Raw genomic sequence first — 21,454 nt, 5'->3', positions numbered from 1 at the left:
AGGAACAATGACATACAAAAAATTCAGCTCTTTATTAACCATTTCACCTTATAGTATATTAATTACCATTAAATTTTTCCCTTTTAAGTAAATGTTCTTGAATACCTATATATATGTATGTTTCGATATCTTGTTGAACTACGATACGCGTATTTTTTTCCATATTCTGTTGACTGACCTCAAAAATCCTTGTTTCAAAATGTTACAGGCAACTTAAGTACAAATCACCACAAAATTAACATTTACTTAAAAAGTATTTGTTTTAAATGCTCGTAAAGATCTTGTACTTATGAAAATTTTAGTTTACACTGCGTCACTTACACACACGTGAGAATTTTCTTCACACTAAAACGTGACATATTGCAGCTTATGTTATTTTATCTTAATACATCATATTTATTTTATTATAGATTTAAAACAACATATTTTATATAAATACGTAATCTGATAAAACACAGTGCACGCCGAAAAGTCTACGTCATACGATATTTAAAAGATTGGAGCAACTGAGTCTCCATATTCAACGCAAAAAAACAACGCCTGTCTTGTTTAATCACGCCTCTATTATTCCTTGCGGCTTAGTCGCTTAAAGAAAAACATTTATATATGGCCATATCAATAACGACTACGCAAATATGGTCCATTTGATTTTGTGGGATAAGATATCTTTAGGTATCGCTAGGCTAGTTAGCCTGACTATTTGAGGTATTGAGAATTATTTGGACAGAAGAAGTGATCAAAGTTTTGATACAATTCTTTCACATGGCAAAAGATGTTACTCACTACTCACTAAGCAATTGTTAAAAATATTCTGAGTCAAATCTTCTCACAAATGTCTGCACATTTTATATAAACAGTAACAACAGGGCGGTCAAAACATAACGCAAAGAATTTATCAAAGTTTCTTCGTAGTTTGTTTGATATCTATTTCTTTCATATCGCTAAAGTCCTACTACGTAATCGTCTAAAATACTCGGAGAAAGCTTCGCACAAATGTCTGCAGTGTGATCAAACCTTTAACAAATATATATTTCTAGCAGGATTATCGTACGCAAGCGTAGACAAATCGGGCGCTTGTTAGAAACGAAACGTATCAAAAGCATGCTTGCCAACACACAGTTATTATGCATTAAGTGGGGGGGCGCGCGACACTGAGTGACGTCACGACCGACGGCCGATCGACAACTATTGTTTCGTCCAAGTAAATTTTGGTGAAAATTTAAAAAAAAATGCTAAGTACGTTGTCTACTGGAGCATTCCACGGGCTGTCCTGTACAGACGTATTTTATTTTCTGTGTTGCGACTTTTTTTTCAGCATTTAAAGCAGGTGATGATTTTTCTGTGCATATTTTTGACCATTTGTCATAGAAAAGGATACTCTTATACTTGCAAATCTTCAGAAAATTCGCGTTCGTATGGGACACCGGTAGAAAATCATGGATAGCTCTTATTTTATTAAGTATTACTGAGGGTCGGTTTTACTAAAGCGTTTGCTCATACTTAAAGTTTGCCAGAGTGGAAACTTGATTCTCTATGAGGTAACAATTGCCTACGCTATATTAATTAATAGTACAACTCGCCCATAGCCTCATAACAATTATTAATCTTTCTATTTGCTTCGACGTGTAATGAGACTAATAGTAATAACATTAAAATAAGCGAATAAAAACTAGTAATCAAATATTCGCTGTCGCAAAGTATACAGGTCAGGTGAATAGTAAAATATGTGTAAACCGACAGTCCATATTTATAATGAAAATTGTAGTATCCACTACGCCACGCACATACAAGTGAGAATTTTTTTCATACTAAAACGTGACGTAATGGAACGGGCATTTTGGGACATGTTGCTTTCGCATCAGTTACCGTTGGTACTAGTACTTTGAACGTTACAAGTAGTTGTCATTCCCGGTCCGCCGGCCTCGGTCACGCTTCAACACAATTTACCTATTTCGTGGCCGAGTTGGTAAGCTTGCTGACGACCCGGGTCAGGGCGCGATTCTCGGCCCTCAGCCGTTCGTTCTCGGCTTTTAGCTTTTGCAATTGCTACAAAACGAACATCTGTTTACTGTTGTACTCTTTACATATTCGTACTTATATCGACTGTGGTGTGTGTGATATATGTGTTTATAGTAACGTTAAAGACAGTCCTTGCTTGTCAGGTATTGAGGGTTAGGGCTCCAGTTGCAATCCCTACTATTTCCTGCTAATAATATAAGTGCGATATCTCTGTCTGTCTACACGCTTAAACCGTTGAACCGATTTAGATGAATTTGTTATGGAGATAGCTTGACACCCGGGGAATGAGAGGAGTTTTTTGGGTTCCGTACCCAAAGGGTAAAAACGGGACACTATTACTAAGACTCCACTGTCCGTCTGTCCGTCCGTCTGCCTGTCACCAGGCTGTATCTCATGAACCGTGACAGCTAGACAGTTGAAATTATCACAGATGATGTATTTCTGTTGCCGCTATAAGAACAAATACTAAAAACAGAATAAAATAAATATATAAGTGGGGTTCCCATACAACAAACGTGATATTTTTTTGCGTTATGGTACGGAACCCTTCGTACGCGAGTCCGACTCGCACTTGGCCGGTTTTTTATCAATCATCAGACGAAATCGCGGGCAGAAGTTAGACTTCTATAACTAAAGATGACTGGAAATGCCGTAGAGACTCAAAAATTAAACTGTACATCAAATATGTTGTTTTAACAAGCAAGGACTGTGTTACCCGTCAAGTACTATTTGTATGAACTGATGTTTTTACCTTTAATTCTTCCTCCATTTCAGATAATTTCCTCTCCATGGCTCTCTTCTCACGTTTCTCAGTGTCTGACAGCGAATTTTGACTCTGGAATGGAGAAATTAAATTATGAGATGATATTTCAACATAATGCAGTCAGCGCTTGGTCGGGAATATAATTAGAGAAGCAATTATAAACTTTGCAATGTAGTTTGTCCTTAGTACTGTGGCTGGGCTATTGGCAATTTATATCATACAAAACTAGACATAACTAGTTATAAGGCTCTAGGGATGATGAATTCTGAACGTCGAGGATTTAAGGTATAGCCACAGAGTAAATAATAGTACTAGGTACAGAAGATTCACTCTCTAACAAAACGCGTATATTACGACAGTATGACCGCAAGGTGGCGCAAGGGTAAGCAGGTGTCCGTTCCGTAGCGGTGCGTGGCAACTACTACAGCTAAACACCAAAATTAGTGTGGGCCGCATGTACTTGTAGCGACGCGACAAAATCGCGGAGTGAGCCACTCCTGGTATAGCGAGGAAAATGTATGAGGTAGTGGCATTAGGCAGATTTCGCAAAGATGAGTTGAGGAAAGTTTGCATGTATTTTTATGAATTGGCATTCGCTTGGCTTGTAACTATACTCCATAGATCTAGTAGGTATCTTCTTCAATTGTATTGGACTTGGTTTAAAGTTCAAAATGTTACAATTTACCCTGTTAACGTTAAAATTTAACCCCCTTAATTCATAACTCGGTACAAACCTCAATTAGCTAATAATCATTTGTCCTTATCTGTCATTTTGACTTATGTATTTGTAAGAAAGGGATAAAGCATAATTTAACAAAATCAGGCCCGTATAGTTTTATGAATAAGGGGGTAAAACGTTTCTACATAATATGCATTATGTGTATCTCTTTAAACATTATTTTTACAAAATAGTAAGTCACTGCAAATTGGGACAACATAAGGTCAATGTGGTGAAGATCGTCTATCAGGTAATACCTTCTACAACCTTGAACTACGCTCATAATCCACTTACAAAGGGTAGGTTGAAAAGAACCTTCATTCTTTTCTGACTGTGTCTGAGCGAAGTCTTCTTCTTCCTCGCGTTATCCCGGCATTTTTCCACGGCTCATGGGAGCCTGGGGTCCGTTTGACAACTAATCTCAAGAATTGGCGTAGGTACTAGTTTTTACGAAAGCGACTGCCATCTGACCTTCCAACCCAGAGGGTAAACTAGGCCTTATCGGGATTAGTCCGGTTTCCTCACGATGTTTTCCTTCACCGAAAAGATCCTGGTAAATATCAAATGATGTACATAAGTTGCGAAAAACTCATTGGTACGAGCCGGGGTTTGAACGCTCGACCTTCGGATTGAAAGTCGCAGGCTCTTACCGCCAGGCCACCAACGTTTTTAATCTGTTTCAGTGTCTGAGCGAAGCATGTATTCAAATACGAGAGTTCTCGCCTTACGTCGGTCTTCTCACCCAAAAAATGTTATATGCCGGTCTTCTCCGTAGATCATAATCCAGGAATAAAAGGGTTGCAACAAGTAGACTTACAAGATATTACTGTAACACAACTCACAAAAGTCTTTGCAATGTCACTATAGTACATTACGATACAAGTGTGAAAATGGGAAATTCGCAATGAGTGGCGATAAATTAAAACACGACTGAATGTTTTCAATCAACACGAGTTGCGAATTACATATTTGCACATGTATCGTACAACGTTTTACAGTACATATGGGCCTTTAAATTTTCGATATAGTTACGTAGTGTGCTAATTATCGCACTAGTGCGGTAAAGTAGCTCCACATGTTCTGTAAAATAAGATGTAACCTTTTAATTCTCAAGTTCACGTGGACACGTGTAAGATGTATTACATTTGCATGGGCTGCGTACTAATGAGTCAATTTGGCATTGCACTAAGATTACCTAGCGGTGTTAAGGTCGCAAAAGCAGGGTGATTTATAACTAAATAATATTATAATTCTATAAATATAAATCACGTCACATTCTGGAGTAATACATAATCGTACAGATATATGTTTTCCCACCCTCTATTTTCGAAAGCCTTGGACATTTTTTATTGGACAACGTCGCGACATTGGCGGCGCTGGCTCTTAAAGCGGAGGTTTTTCGAAAGTTATGTTGCTTTTCGGTGGTGGAAAACATCGGGAATCCTGAAGAAAATCATCGTGAAGCATTGCAAATAAATTTAAAGCTGTGTGTAATCCTAGACAAGAACTCTAATTGTGGACTGGAACTAAAACCCTAGTAAAAGAGGAGCTGAGAGTGAACTCTTTTCTTTAACACATTCAGTGCCAGCGCGAGCTACGCGCTACGAGCTCACCCGATAACAATGGAAAAACCGTATGTAGCGAAAAGCGCCTACGAACAGAGAGCCCGCCTAGCGGGTCGCTGGCAGTGAATGTGTTAAGAAATTTACATTTCTATGAACCAAACGGTGAGTGTGTTATTATTGCGGCGTGTGAATTCATGCGCTTGGGAGACTAGCATGACAACACTCGCTCGAAGACGGTAGCGTAGCCGATAGATGTCCTTGTAGCCGATGGTGACTAGTTGTGTTACTATTGGGCTGGTATGCGTGGGCGCTATAGGGCTCGAGGACACGATGTGTAATCGCTGTGCTCTGTGAGCTAATAGCTGTTACCATTTGGCTGATGCGCGCTACAGCGGCTATAGTTGCTGATCGAGAGCGGCGGACCTCGCTGGAGGACCGGTGCTTAGCGCCTGTAGTCGTTATTCGCCGTGACCTGATGATAACTAGTTATGTTACCACTTGGCTGGTGCGCGCTATAGATCTCGAGGACGCGATGTGTGGCGCCTGTAGTCTCTATGGGCTAGTGATGATAGTTGTGTTACCACTTGGCTGGTGCGCGCTATGGTGGCGCGCGCGTCGCGCAGTTGTTGCTCGGAGGTGGCCAGCAGGGCGCGCAGGCGGCGGACCTCGCTGGAGGACGCGATGTATAGCGCCTTGTAGTCGATGTCCTCGCCGTCCTCTGTGCGCTCGCTTCCCGACTGGAAAATAATAATAAGATAGTTAGAAGGTTGTTACACACATAGGTTAAGGAGAGATGATCTAGAATTCTAGATCTACGAAAGCGCCTAGCACGTCATTCTCGAATTGGTCAAAAACTACAATATATTAGCAGTTAGCGAACCTTATGCGATATGCCCACGAGATCTGGACGTAAATACCTTAACTAATAACGAGACTAATTAAAAAAAAATCTGCAAGGACTCGAAGACTCGAGGATTTATTCAAAAGTCAATAAACCTTGGTAAATTGATGTGTACAAGAGGATGTATCCAGCTTAGTCAGTCAACTGCTGAGTCAACATAACGATCGTAATCTAAAGTGACTCAGGTACCACAACCTTAACCGCAAGTGCACGTAGGGTGAGTAGGTACCGATCTGCTATTAAAATCAGGAACACATCTTGTCAAACCTTTGTGTGAATCAGACTTTATTAAAAATTCAGCTGTTAGAGCTACGTTTTTTATGACCCAAAATATTTTTACTATCATCTTCATGATAGTAACAAAAATGATTAGGAACATAAGGACCTAAAAGAATATGAAATAGATATTTTACATAAGTAATATTCATCGAACGTATTGTACAGTCAGCATAAACTACTACTAGATAGTGATGCTCAAAGTGGCCCAATATATCCACTCACCTTTGTTACCATAGAAATAAAGATGTGTTACGTTATTTGCCCACCTTGGCCGTCACTATCTATTTGATGCTGACTGTATGCGAACCCGCTTTTTTATACCTCAGACGAAATAAGAATTAGTATTCAAATTCACAATTAAGTTTAAATGTCCACAGAGTTATGGCATGAACCACAGACATTAACTAAACTACATTTGGTATACACGAAACGTGACCGTATGATTGTGGGCTAACATTTTGGCTTGCATATAATAACTAACAGTATAACGGGTCATTCAAAGAAAAGTAAGCGAATCGCGATTTCATCGCGTGTTTTCTTTTTATTAATGGTGCAAATTCAAATGTCTGATGTGATTTAGGTATGAAAAGCAACAACATTTAGTAAGAGATAGAGTCGGGCCACGCTACGTTTTCATGGCAAGTGCTACTTCAAGTATGGAGCAGAATGGGGTTTGTTCTTAGTGCCTAGTTTCTGCAATGATAGCGTGGTCAGAGCATATATTTACACTTATATTTGTATCCTGGATAAAAGGAACGCGCAATTAAACGCGTTGCGGTTACTCTTGTCGTAGAATGACTCAAATACATCTCCTAGAAATATTACGAGTGGGACCTTGTCAAAACTCATTTAAAAGTGAGCGCGAAAGTTTATCTTCATGACGTAATGATGTTGAAATGGTTGAACTGTTTCGATGGATCTTGAATTAGAACCGTGGACCGCGAATGCCTCGTTTTATAGGTAGAACAGCGATGACAGGTGTATGAAGAAGGTCGGCAACAGAAATGGTGTTCACTGTTCAAGATTGCAGGGAGTTTTTGTCCGCGGATCGATCAAAAGTTTGCATGGAACTATATTTGTAAAACACGCTAATTCTGGCGTCAGTTCAGTCCATGTCTGGTCAGACTGACGGGAAAATTATCGTGTAATACGCGGACTGATGGACTGATGGTCTGGACTGATGAAAATTTAAATTTTTAGATATTATTCGTCAGTCCATTTTGAATGACAGAAAACTGGTAGGAGTCTGATCGTGTAACCTGTTCGTGTCATTCTCGCGTCAGTCACCATATTAGACAAGACTAAATGACTGTGTTGCGTTCTGTGTCCAAACGGCGACTGTGTCGTAATTTTATCAGTCTGTTGTCAGTCTGGACTGATCGTGTAACCGTGTCCATTTTCCATCATTCTGGCATCAGTCAAAACTCGAATGGAGTGATGGACTGAACTGACGCCAGAATTAGCGTGTAACCGATGTCTATGATTTATAACATTGACTTGCTTTTTACTTTCGATTGGCGTTTTCTATCAATGATTGTCACTTGGCTAGCTAGGGATTCCAGCAAAAACCGACCTTGGGCTTTTAAATTTAGAATTACATTTTGATTGTCCTTGGGTCTGCACCCAATATGTTATTGCGAGTGAGATTCAAGGGGTTATTTCTCGCCTTAGTCGTTATACGTGTTTCTACACACGCCATCTTTTCCTGACATGTATAATGTTAGCATTTCTAAAGTCAGAAGGACTTTTCGTAGCATACAAGTACGTTCTGGTCTGGACCAATAATAAAGTTCTACCTAACATATATCGCGAGTTGTTTAACCCGGTCGATGGCACAGGAAAAGTGGTCATATATATTCCTGGTTACGCACATATAATTTATCATAGTCACTGAAAGCTTAAAGGCAAATAATTAAAACGTGGGTGATCCACCAAATGTTTGGCAAGACACCAATTATCAAAAAAAGATTATACAGTAGTTTATCGCCGGAATAAAGGTGCTGAATATGGGTTAATAAGCGGAAAAACTAGTGCTTACGCCAATACTTAGGAAACGTATACGTTAAGATATATAGACCAACTGTAAATATTATATTTTGAAATTGGAAAAAAGTAAAGGTAAAAAGAAACAATACAAGGCAAAATATCGTCTAGCTAGGCCACACTCAAGAAGTGTTTATTTATAGTCATCAACTTCTGACACATGTAAGTACTTTGATTATTGACGAAGATGTAAACAAAAGTTACGTTTTGTCAATATTTTTTTTAGACTTTTGTGTGGATTTCGTTTTCAAATCAAACAATACAAGTACTTATGTATATTTTTCATCGGGGGATTTAATTTATCTCCAGAATGCAACAAATGTATGTGTTGAAAAGAGCCTATTTATGTGTTACTGAATGATTCACGGAAAGCAGGTATTTATTATGTGTTAAGTACTATAATGCACATGCAATATAGTACAAACACATACAAAACGTTTTCATTCTACTGAGACTAGTTCGAATAATTTTAATATCAGGCAATATTTGGCAATTTACTGTCACAAAATTTTTACATGATTTACGACGAAATATATAATTCACTAGTTTGCATAATGCTCAAAATTAATTAATTCTTGTTCATGTCCTAGTTGCCAGTACACGCGTATGTTTCACACCGTAGTGACATTACATTTAAAATTATGCTGAAGTAGCTCTTTATTACTTGCGTCCACTCGTCGTTACCAGCTAATTAAACTGTATGATATATATATTTACTATAATTTAATGTTATTGACCATCTGTGCTTTATACACAGGCAAGCAAAGTTGTTTAGGAAATCTTTCTCAAAATAAACAATAGCATTGCTTTGACTTCTAATCCGTACCATGCGTTGCAAATAGACAACTATCTAACTGTCATGAAAATTCTAACATTTATTCCGAAGTTTCATTAGAATGTTCATTCTTCAACAAGAGCTTTTGCACCAAGACGTTTCAGTAAGAGACTAATATGTTATTTTCTATTATAATCGCGAGCTTTACATGTATAAAGTTACGTACACAATATCCGTCAGAGGCGAGGGAGTTGAGGCTAAGCGTTCGGGCGTTGAGATACCCCCCCGGCTCGATGGCCGTGAGCGACCTCGAGCGCTCCTTGTCCAGGTTGGTCCTGCTCGCGGATCGCGACTTCCTCTCCGGTCGCACCGGCGGCACCTCCTCCTGAGGCTCCGGCACTTTAGCCGGCGGCACTGCTTTAGGTTTAAAGTTCGTTTTACTGTCTTTAAGCTTCTTGTCTAACTTTTTCAAAACTGGCGTCATAATGTTGAGGGAGCCGAGTAAAGCTCCGCTGAGATAAACGCCGCCATAGCCGGAGCTTGTGCCCCCGTATATGGCGGGGTTGGAGCGCTGGAAGCCGGGACTGTACGGGTTGTAGTTTCTGTAGGTGTTGGAGCCATAGTTGGAATAGTTGGAGTATGGGTTGTACTGTGAGGGACTGGAGAACATGGACCCGAGTACGCTGGGGGAGGAGCCATAGTGTGTGGTGAGGGACCTCGGCCGGGAGGAGTATCTGTCTTGTTTGCGAGACATGTCGGCGTGCGACAGACGCGCGCTCGCGACGGACGCTGAGCTGGGACTGCCTCCCACGAGGCGGCCGCGACGGCGGTGACGTGCACGTGAGACCATCACCTGTATTTAACGTTGTATACGGACGCAGTCTGTACAACCCTACGCGAAGCTTTACCTAATGCTCGATGTTTTCAATGTCGGTTATGTTGCGTCTGTTAGATAACAGATGTCAATAGATATTGAAACTAAAGTTTTTACAATAAGCTGCAACCGCCCAGGTTTAGAATCTTACTGAGCTTTCGTCTTGTAACGTCTAACTCACATACGTTTCGGATTTCTGTTTAATTAACAATGCTTTTTATTGATTGGTTTTTGTTTCACAACTAAGCACCCTAGCCTGCATAGAGCACTGGGCACTAGAGGCCTTGGTATTTTTTTCTTATGTGACATTTGTGTTTCATTTTTTTTTATATATATACACGAATGTAACATTAAAATTAAACTCAAGATATAAGTAACGAAAGGGTTTTTATCTTAACATCAGGCTCGTTTCATGAAAGCTTGTAATTAGTAAACAAAGTGCAACCTCATTATAATAAACAAAAATTATCACAGTTTAAATGGCTACCTCCGGTCTCCTACCCCATGTCAGTGTGTAAGACAACTTACATACATAGTTTGTACTTTACATAAAAACCTTGCAAGTCATATAAAAGCTCGTAAAACGCGGAACACACCCTTCCACCGTACCTACGCGTCCCCTTCGCGAGCGTCCGCGCAGGTACGAGTTATTAATACCACACAAACGCACGTCATAAACTGTCACGAGCACTGTAAATACAGCTCACATGGAAAACACTAGCTGTGCCCGGTTGCCCCGCCCGCGAAATTTATTTACGAGAGTTCCGGGCCCGATTCACATTTAAATAAATATTATAAGATAAATAATTAAATATTATAAGGACATTCTTACACAAATTGACTAAGTCCCACGGTAAGCTTCTAAGCAAGAAAGCTTGTGTTGTGGGTACTCAGACAACGATAAATATAATATACAAATACTTAATACATAGAAAAAATCCATGACTCAGGAACAAATATCTGTGCTCATCACACAAATAAATGGCCTTACCGGGATTCGAACCCAGGACCATCGGCTTCACAGGCAGGGTCACTACCCACTAGGCCAGACCGGTCGTCGACTACGAATTTACAAATTGTTCGACCTTGATGAACATCGTCTCGGTGCCTGGCGCGTATCTCACGCACGATTCGCATGCACCAATCAGATTGCTTAAAGCGTACTTGAGCTAAACAATCCTGATCCCACTTCCTGTTTTACACTTTAATTTCTGTTTTCCTACTTTTTTAACTTTTAAATTCATAGTCTGTTAAATTAAATAAAAGATTTAATTTAAAGAACCAACGTCAGTATGATCCAGAAACCAACGTGGCTAAAAATTAGGTCTAAATAAGTATTATATCTACTTCATTTCGTTATATTAGTACCAAGATGGGATTCTATTGCAAAACTGAAATATTCATTTGAAAGTAAATACGGTCTGTTTCGAAAAAAGTTTTAGTTTCGTAATAATTTATCTAATATTATCCCAGATAACTAGTTCTTTGCACTATAGTGGATATGACACGTGCTTTACCGAGACTGCTCGTATTTTTGACATTTGTATTCGTAAAGAAAAAGTTTTACGACTAATCGGTGCGAATTATTTTTCTTCAACTATAGAAGATGAAAGATAGAAGACAGAAGATGTATATATTGTTTATACAGTAGTCGCGTTTATACAGTATACGCCAGTCTGTCTGCGACCAAGAACGTACTGTCACGATCGTAATTTCGGTTTAAATTATGACATGAATTATATTTTTTCACCTCAGCACCGAAAATGCGATTTTGCTCACTGAGGGAGACAAAATGACATTCAAGCGACCTTTATAGTCAAATGTCATTTCAACATGCGGGGTCTAATACAAGTTCGATATACTTGGGTTCTATTATCTCTGTCCCTCTAGGAATGTTCTCACTGCTTAGGGTGAAAAATTTTGTACTTACATCTCGTGCGCTTTTGAATCCCTTACTACGCTCAAGATTCTAAATTAGGTTCGCTACGCTCGTGAATCTATTATAGAATCTTTCGCTTGCACGGGACTCAAAATAAGCACTCGAAGAAATATCAAACTTTGATCTCTTGTTGTACAAATAACTATTGAGCTGGTAGTGGTAGGTACTGCTAAATATGGCCAGTTGTGAGCCTTCCTTTTCTTCGCTAATAGTTTCTATCCTTCGTTCGACTGTATCAACTTTTTGACTACGGAACCCTAAAACGTCCAATATCACTAAACAGCGACCTTCATTACACTTGCCAATACTCAGGAACCGCCGACTGATTGACGACCATTCTAACAATACAACAGCGAGTAATCCTTATTTCCGTCCGTCCTTGAGTACTGTCTCATCGTGCGTATGCCGGGAATAGCTAATGAATGATTCTCATTTTTATGACACAAAGGGGAGGTAAATTAGTTCAATTAACAGATATAATAACATGTTTAAGCAAGAAAAGTCTCTTCACGATCACGTTACAAACTATTGCCATTTATGGGCGTGATTTTACTTATTAAAATTTTGATAGAGATGGGCCGAATATTCGGTAATTATTTGGTATTTGGCATATTTTTCAATGTTCGTATTCGGCCGAATAGTTCGGTTCGAACTGCCGAATATTTACCGAATAAACAATTTTTAAGGGTGTCCACTAGTTAGCGCGGATGCACTTCGCGATCATGTATGAGACGTTTCCGTTTCTTTTCATAAACATTCCCGGTCGGTCAGGACGAGAAGGGTCAAAAACACGTTATGAGTACAGACCGCGGACCTGAATGAAGTTGCTTTCAGCGTTTTAGGCAGTTCTAGCCCAACAGAATATTCGGCCGAATATTCGTATTCGGTAAAGTCCATATTCGGCCCATCACTAAATTATTTGTTATCGAACAACAAACGCCGTTCATGAAGTTTGTGCCGAGATGCGCGTAACATCATAGTTACGTTTAAAAGCCCATCCACTTAACGTAGACTTTGACCCATTAAGAAACAGCCGTACAAACCCATTCAAATATTCCAAGCTCGCGGCACATTCGCACGCGGACGATTTCAAAACTCCGAACTCCATCAACTCAAAACACGCGTATTTGGGTCACTACCCAACACAAATGTATAGCGTGTAAACTTGAAAATAGAATTTATATTTAGAGCAACGCACGGACAGAAAAAGGCGCACGAGTTTATACGAACGGTTTCGATTGTTTCTGGATCCAGTTAATTAGGTATACCGAATTAAAACTTAAAGGAGAACCTGTAACTTAGCCGTGAAGCAAACAATTTCATATATGTAAGAGAGTTCGCCAGGAGAGTTGAGGTGAATGATTACACACACAGCTACACAGAGTACTAATTGCAAAAACAGTACTGAATGAATGAATGAGTGAATGTGCGCGATACGCGATGGTGCGCTTGGTTCGTTTTCCATACAAAAAACAATTGCGTTATATTAAGTAATACATAACACACTTTACAACATAAATCTGTGCGCATCTGTCTACTTTCAAATGTTTATTTGCGCTAAATTGATAGTAAAACTTTGTTTTATACAGAAATCACGCAAAAAACGTTATTTTGGTATTGCATTGATAAAAAAATAAAACGATATTAAGCTAAAAAAATTCCATCCATTTTGCAGTTGGCGCTTCAACTTGGTTTTGATACGAAAAAACCGGCCAAGTGCGAGTCGAACTCGCAAACGAAGGGTTCCGTACCATTATCTATAAAAACGGTCACCCATCCAAGTACTGACCCCGCCCGACGTTGCTTCGGTCAAAAATCACGTTTGTTGTATGGGAGCCCCACTTAAATCTTTATTTTATTCTGTTTTTAGTATTTGTTGTTATAGCGGCAACAGAAATACATCATCTGTGAAAATTTCAACTGTCTAGCTATCACGGTTCGTGAGATACAGCCGGGTGACAGACAGACGGACGGACGGACGGACGGACGGACGGACGCACGGACGGACGGACGGACGGACAGCGGAGTCTTAGTAATAGGGTCCCGTTTTACCCTTTGGGTACGGAACCCTAAAAAGGACACTAAATAATTTTAAAATCTCGTTGTCGTTACAAGATTTTGTTGTTGTATGCGTGACTTCTACCCTAGTGGCATTACCGATACCGCACCCCGGCACGTGTAAGTAATATATCTCGGGATGTGAACCAAAATATAAAGGTACTTCTAATATTAAAGATATTGAATTGAATTGAATTGAATTGAATATTGATATTTACCAGATATATCTTATAAAGCAAAATATGGCGAGGAAACTGGACTAAACCCAACAGAACTTGGTTCCCCGCTGGGTTGGTTAGTCAGATAGCACCGGCTTTTGTAGGTATACTTTTAGTAGATACTTTACCCGTGGAACGACACAAACGTTTGTATTTTTATGTTTACTTCATACATTTTACATCTGAAATCACTCATATACATTCAAACAGTTTATTTAAAAACTAAAGTTCAAAAACCCAATGAAATCTCAGAATAAAATATTATAAAAAAATCAAGTTGTGGTAGACGTAATAAATTGCACCGTAAAATGGCAGACCAATGAACTGATGAAAGCAAACTACGATTTTAATCACATTATAGCATGTGCCCGCTTTAAGATCACGTAACTTTAAATATGAAATAACATAAACAAACTTTAACTATTGACAAAAAAAATTGTGCGTAATCAAAAGCGTTGCGAATTATTATTTTTACTACAGCGACGTCAACACAATTTAATACCTACGTCACGTACGTCATACATAATCATAAAAGAATGACAGCTTTAGAGAATAATGACGCCGACATTTGAAATAAGTTTTTGGCAAAAATTTCATTTTTGGTACAAGCTTTTATCGCTGTCTGTACTTTTCTTGCGACATACAACTAATACTCATCGAGACAATTCTAAAAACCCCTAACACAATTAGGTTGCGTTGTTTCATCACAGAGTTCCTATGGCCACCTCCTGTCTCCATCATCAGATCAGTTCGACAGTAGCATATTATTGTATTGTCATCAGAACTACATACAGCTGTCAATTTTCATGACGCTACGATCCTTGGAAGATGGTTAAATTAGTTGCCTTAGATTCCATTACATAGTTAGTTACATACAGGTCGAGAGTTCCTATGGCCACCTCCTGTCTCCATCATCAGATCAGTTCGACAGTACCATATTATTGTATTGTCATTAGAACTACATACAGCTGCCAATTTTCATGACGCTACGATCCTTGGAAGATGGTTAAATTAGTTACCTTAGATTCCATTACATAGTTAGATACAGGTCGACCTAATAAAAGCTTGTTAAAAACGGTCAATGTCCGTAACGCCGACCGGCACGTGGCAAGAAAGAGACGACCGATGGACTATTTTTTACGGAAGAAAAGTAAGTACTAAACGCAACACACTTAAAGGGCCGTGTAACAAAGTTTAAAAATTGTTATTATAATGGTACGCGATGAACACAGATCTACAATGTACAAGACTAAAGATTGTCAAATATCAAAACATCGACCAAAATCGAAATGATGTCAAGTGTCATAGGAAGTGGATCTCAGCTAACATTACGTTTTGGTGCATCCAAGCGGCCTCTAGCGGCCGCCGTGAAGCTCAAAAGTGGTCACGTCTTATCATTTGTAGTCTGCCTCTTTTGCACTCATGAAATATTCATATTAGACGTGATTGGCTTCCCGTTTGCACACTTCAATTATCTTCAAGCGTACGCTTCATTCCAGATCTGCCGGCCTACCCAAGGTGACAATCGCTAGACGCTTTGTGTCTCTCTATCACTCTTTCATATTAGTGCGACAGTGACAGTTGCGTTTCGATCGCTACGGAGCGTTTGGCATGTTGGCTACGCGGCCTGTGGTGATGGAGTAAATCCCGTCGCCCGACAGTCTACCATCGATGAGCCAGAATCGAGCATCATTCAAGTTTTTTCTTTCAAATAAGTTCCCTCAGGCAGTTTTACAGTGAGCGACAACGTACCTACAGTACATGCATCCATTTATTAACAAGGGATATTGCGCGAGGAAAATGTCGTTGGTGGATTCAGGACTGAGTCTCTCCGCCGATATTCAATTAGCTACGGAACCCTAACAGGTTTCATGAAATCTTTTTGCGTTGAAGCTTTTCTGCCAACATTTGAGTAGCTGTTTATGATGTGACAAAAGATATTGACGGCTGCGTAGTACGGTTTTAACGCGGAACATAATTTGACAGATCTCAAGCTGTTTAACGAATCGTAGAGTCCGGATCACAAATAATACTATTTTAGTATTCATTGCTACTAATGCCGTGGTTGATACTTATTGCAGCTATACATAAACGGGTTTTTTAAGTTCTCATTAACCCTTTGAACGCTACGCCTATTGTGTGGGGCGCGTCATCGTGAACCTTGTGCATGAAATTTGATATTGGCCTGTAGCTGCACGCGTCAGTTAAGGGGCCCACTGATTAACAGTCCGCCGGACGGTATCGGCCTGTCAGTTGTTCGGAACTGTCAAAATGTTGTTCTAACTGACAGGCCGATACCGTCCGGCGGACTGTTAATCAGTGGGCCCCTTTAACGTCTTCGGCGGTCAAAGCGTTGATGGGTGACGGTTAAGAGATCGCTATCTCATACATATACAGATACAGTGTGAAAATGTAAGTGGTTGGTCGGATGCACCAGATTTCGATATAGTACCAATTGTGTGTAATACCACACCTCGGACACTGGCGATCAAATGTATGAAACAAACTCGTTCCTACGCACACAGTCTAAGCTCGTGTAGGTGAACGCGTACCTGATGATTGATTGATTTTTGTTCATATAGATATTGTGTTGTTTTCAGTGTCATCTGATAGGTTTTGTAAATATTTGTTTAATATTTGAATATTTTACGTGGCCTCCGCTCTGCGCACCGCGTCGTCGCGTCCTTGCCAGCCGGTAACTGTGAGGTAACCGAGAGCGGGTGGGCGGCACTTTCAACGGGAGGCAGGGAGTGTCCATACTGTACGTTAGTTCTATTTATTATACTGAGGTAATACAGTAAGTAACACGTATCCATAATAGTATAATTAATGTACAGTCAGCAGCAGAAGTTGCTAAGCGGGCGAGGTGTTCAAAATTACCTTGACACGCTCTTATTAGATCATTTTGAACACCTCGCTTAGAAACTTTTGCTGCTGACTGTATGTAAATTATAAGATGCGTACTGCTTTGAAAAAAAAAACCGGGCAAGTGCGAGTCAGACTCGCACACGAAGGGTTCCGTAAGGGAAGAATTCTATAAAAACGGTCACCCATCCAAGTACTGACCCCGCCCGACGTTGCTTAACTTCGGTCAAAAATCACGTTGTTATATGGGAGCCCCACTTAAATCTCGATTTTATTCTGTTTTTAGTATTTGTAGTGTTTGTTTTTAGTTTTAGTATTTGTATAGCGGCAACAGAAATACATCATCTGTGAAAATTTCAGCTGTCTAGCTATCACAGATCACGAGATACAGCCTAGTGACAGACGGACGGACGGACGGACGGACGGACGGACGGACGGACGGACGGATGGACAGCGGAGTCTTAGTAATAGAGTCCCGTTTTTACCCTTTGGGTACGGAACCCTAAAAACTGTCGGCATATTCTCGGATCATAGGCGTAAGGGTTAGAGCCGGCAGTAGTTTTCATTTTTGACATTCAAAACATCATTTTAATATCCTTAGGCATTTTAGGATAAACGATCATTATTTCTAATCAGTCTGTTAAAAAATATAGACCAAAGTAAAAGTCAACAGAGTCACACAAAAAACACTACTTAATATATAATCAGAGCTCTCATTTACGTAGTGCGAAAGAGTGCGAAAATACAGAATCTATTTGCGACCTGCCATCAGAGCCGGAAGCGATCAGTAAAAAGTAAATTTCCGCAATTCGCACCTAGTGACGCAGGACGGGTGATATTCATAACCTAATTTCCGGCGACGTGGTTCTGTGAAAACGAGAAACTACATCCGTTTTCTACCAGTGGATTAACTGGGTGGCAATGAGCTCATGAGGTCTAAAGCTCTTTATGCACAGAGAAGACTCTGGCTGGAGCGATGTGTGGAGCAGGTGGGCCATTTTTATTTAAAGTTGACTTTTTTTTTTCAAAAGTGGGATTTTTTATGTTATTTCTATTCAGAATCATGAGCTCTTTTGATCATAATAGGAGAAAAAAAGTGTCCCAAGATTTCCATACATTTTTCGATCTTTCCATTCCGAAACCGCCATACAAAGTCTATGAAAAAAATGGTAAAGGAATGGGGAAAAACCTTGGTACACTTTTTTTCTCCTATTAGGATAGAAAGAGCTCGTGATTCTGAGTAGAAATAACATATACATTCACAAATAAAAAAAAAGTGTAGGGACAACTTTAAATAAAATGGGCCAGGTACACTTACGATGCGTCACTGCGATGCCGTAACGTCACCGTTTTTTAAGCAGCGGTGTGGTCGGACCTTAACACTGCGTATCACTACACCTTATAAAACAAAGTCCCCAGCCGCGTCTGTCTGTGTGTTTGTATGTTCGCGATAAACTCAAAAACTACTGAACGGATTTATAATAGGATTCTTGAGAAAGGTTTAGGTGTATTATTTGTTAACCCGTGCGAAGCCGGTGCGGGTCGCTAGTGTCGCATAAAACAACCGCGCGCTTTAAATATTTTGACGTGGGAAAGTTTTATTAATATTAACCCTTTCAGCGCAAGCGAGATCAGCTCTCGAACCCGTAATATTCCTAATCGATGCGAACTCCACTATATTTCTGGCGTGCACATGGCCATGACGCACCGCGCTAACATTGTTGACGTATAATAACGTCTGAAATTAATACGCTGTAGAGCGCATTTGGAGTTTCACCTGCGTGTGCAAGCGTATAGGCTCTCAATAATACAGGTGAAATTTTAATCACCATATGGATGGATGGACTCTGCGTAGTGACTTTATAGGTCATATACTATGGGACAGCCAAATTGAAATGTGAAAAGGTTTCACATTTACTACCGCTTTTGGGTCAGGGATAAAGTTGTTCGTTAGTACAGTCCCTATCAGATATATCAGAGCCGCCAAGGTGATCAATAATATCAGAACATGCACATGAAAAGTCGTAACAACAGAGGCTTTGCTCAGATATTTGTGAACACCATGGCCGCTCCGTTATATCTGATGGCGAGCGTACACATTGCGCAAGAGCAACTAATCTCTGCATTACCTCAATAGTTACCAATGAACCAGTCTCTTGGCTAACAATGAACGAAGCGTATCATGTAACGATTTGTCAATCTCATTTGTTGGTTGCCACTCTCATCTCTCATCTCGTAGTGTGCGTATTCTGCCTATCCACTAAAGCTTCGTGGCAATTTCTATGCAGTTGCGTTGTCGCCCTACCCGAGTTTTATTTACTGTATTAGAAATCGATTTTTAGCGCGCGATCCACTAAGATCACCTGGCGGCCTAGTCAAGGTGACGATCGCTTGCGCTTCGCCATCGAATCGCTTTGTATCTCGTATACTTCCAGTGTGACAGTGACAGTTGCGTTTCGTTCGCGACGTAGCGTTAGTGATTGGCATGTCCACGGCGCCAGGCTCCGATCACCCAGGTCGTATTGGACGATTTTGCATTCTGAGATCCCACAGGTGACCCTATTGTATATCACGCTCCCCCGGGTGATTATAGCGGACAGATTTCCATTAGGACATGGTCTAATAAAACATGGTCTTCCATTCCCAGAGTGACACGGGCCTACGTCACAATAACATTGCCACTTTATTTCAACATAACATGTTACATGGGTACATTATACCTATGGTTAATAAGTTAAAATATTTCTTTATAATTTTATAATTTTCATTTATATGTATTTTAGCTTAAATTTTACAATAACACGTCATTTTTAATTACTCGTTAGCAATATCTTCCGATTCACGAAAGAAATTTCAGACTTTCGGGTAATTCTGTTTATACTACTGGCAACACAGGATAGCGCTGTGCACATTTGACAATTCGGATCTAGATAACTTCATGCCCTGACCGTCATCCTTGTCGAACGCGTGTTAATTGTTATTTCCTTCTCGCTCAGTGTCAGCAGTCGCAGTGTTTTCCAAACTTTTCACGTCGTAAGCTTGGTAATTAATGTGTAACTGTGAATTAGTTTTTTAAACGTTTGTCTTGTATAGATAAATAAAGTTTAATTTAATACATTAGATTTGTTTTATTTTACATTGTTTCTACATGAATAACTTAAAATTAATGCCGTTAAAATAATTTTCACCGTTGGTTAAAATTCTCCCACATTTCAAAGTTTGAGAACCTGTAAACAGCATGATGACGTAGGCGCGTGTCAGTTAGGTCATACGCGAATCTCGGAATGGAGTACCAGGTGGAGTATATTATTATACCATGCATTAGGATACCCCAGAAAGTAATATTACGTTAAAATTAGTTCTAGTGGACGAACTTATTCAGCACGATCATCCAGGTGATTCTATTAAAAAACCATTTGTCTATCACAATCCCCGGGTGATTATAGTGGACAGATTTTATATCCGGTAGGATACCCCAGAAAATAATATTTTTCCACGAGTGATTCTAGAGGACAAACTTATCCAGCAAACTCACCCAGGTGATACTTTTGGATTAAGAAAACCCTAGGAGGGGCATTTTTATTTCAACTTGTACTTTAAAGCGCGACTTAAGTCGTGTTTCAGTAACGTCTAACCGTCACTTTCCTGACAAAATGTATGGGGTTTGACATTGACCGTCAGTTTTGTGACTGCTAACCGGCCGTTAATGGTACACAGTTAAGTGAAAATGAGGGCATTTTTAAGGTGTTAGTCTAGGTGTGAGGATCATCATAGACATTACAGAAGTCAGAAATCAAAGTGAAAGACGAAAGTTTCTCCAAGAACTTCAAATGGTCGTGGTATACATGGAGAGAATGGTGAGTAGGTACTCAAATGCCGGGTTTAGAATAAATATTCCGAGTGTTTACCAACTGTGACATTATGACGGACCGCCACTACGCCGCCTGGCCCGGGGCCAGCGCCGCGTAGTAACCCTACCCCATTTATTCTATTTGAACCGCTTATTGGCCCTTTCATATCTTTATCATGGTCAAAGAAAAGAGAGGTAAGATACTAGTAGCCAGTTTTATGAGCTTTATACGTAAGCACAAGCACAATTGAGCTTTATACGTAATTAGCGACCCGCCACGGCTGCTTACGGGTTACACAAAACACAAAACCTTAATAAATTATACACCTAAAGCTTCCTCAAAAATCACTCTATTGATAGGTGAAAACCGTATGAAAATCCGTGCAGTAGTTTATAAGTTTATTGCGAATATACAGACATACAGACAGACGCGGCGGGGGACTTTGTTTTATAAGGTGTAGTGATAGTTAATCTACCTAAAGTGCGCGAAAACAATTAAAGAAGCGGTGGGTAGCAAGAAGCATCGATACTGCGAGTTCATACATTTGCCATTAAACGCAAGTAGCAAAATGTATGAACTCGCAAAA

At 39.8% G+C, this 21,454-nt stretch overlaps 1 protein-coding gene across 1 annotated transcript in view; it reads right to left on the bottom strand.

Annotated features, from left to right (window-relative positions):
- The window catches only part of LOC134804150 (protein phosphatase 1 regulatory subunit 12B), a 103,987-nt gene that overhangs the window by 3,152 nt on the left and 79,381 nt on the right, over window positions 1–21,454 (bottom strand). The window contains exons 18-19 of the mRNA XM_063777095.1: window positions 5,647–5,802; window positions 2,771–2,854 (exon numbers count right to left, since the gene is read on the bottom strand). Coding sequence (XP_063633165.1) covers window positions 2,771–2,854; window positions 5,647–5,802 — 240 coding nt within the window. The remainder of the gene's footprint in view (window positions 1–2,770; window positions 2,855–5,646; window positions 5,803–21,454) is intronic.

This window comes from Cydia splendana, chromosome Z, assembly GCF_910591565.1.
Source record: "Cydia splendana chromosome Z, ilCydSple1.2, whole genome shotgun sequence".
Lineage (NCBI taxonomy): Eukaryota > Metazoa > Arthropoda > Insecta > Lepidoptera > Tortricidae > Cydia > Cydia splendana.
Note: the sequence above shows the minus strand (reverse complement) of the source record. Positions and strands in the feature narration are given on the sequence as shown.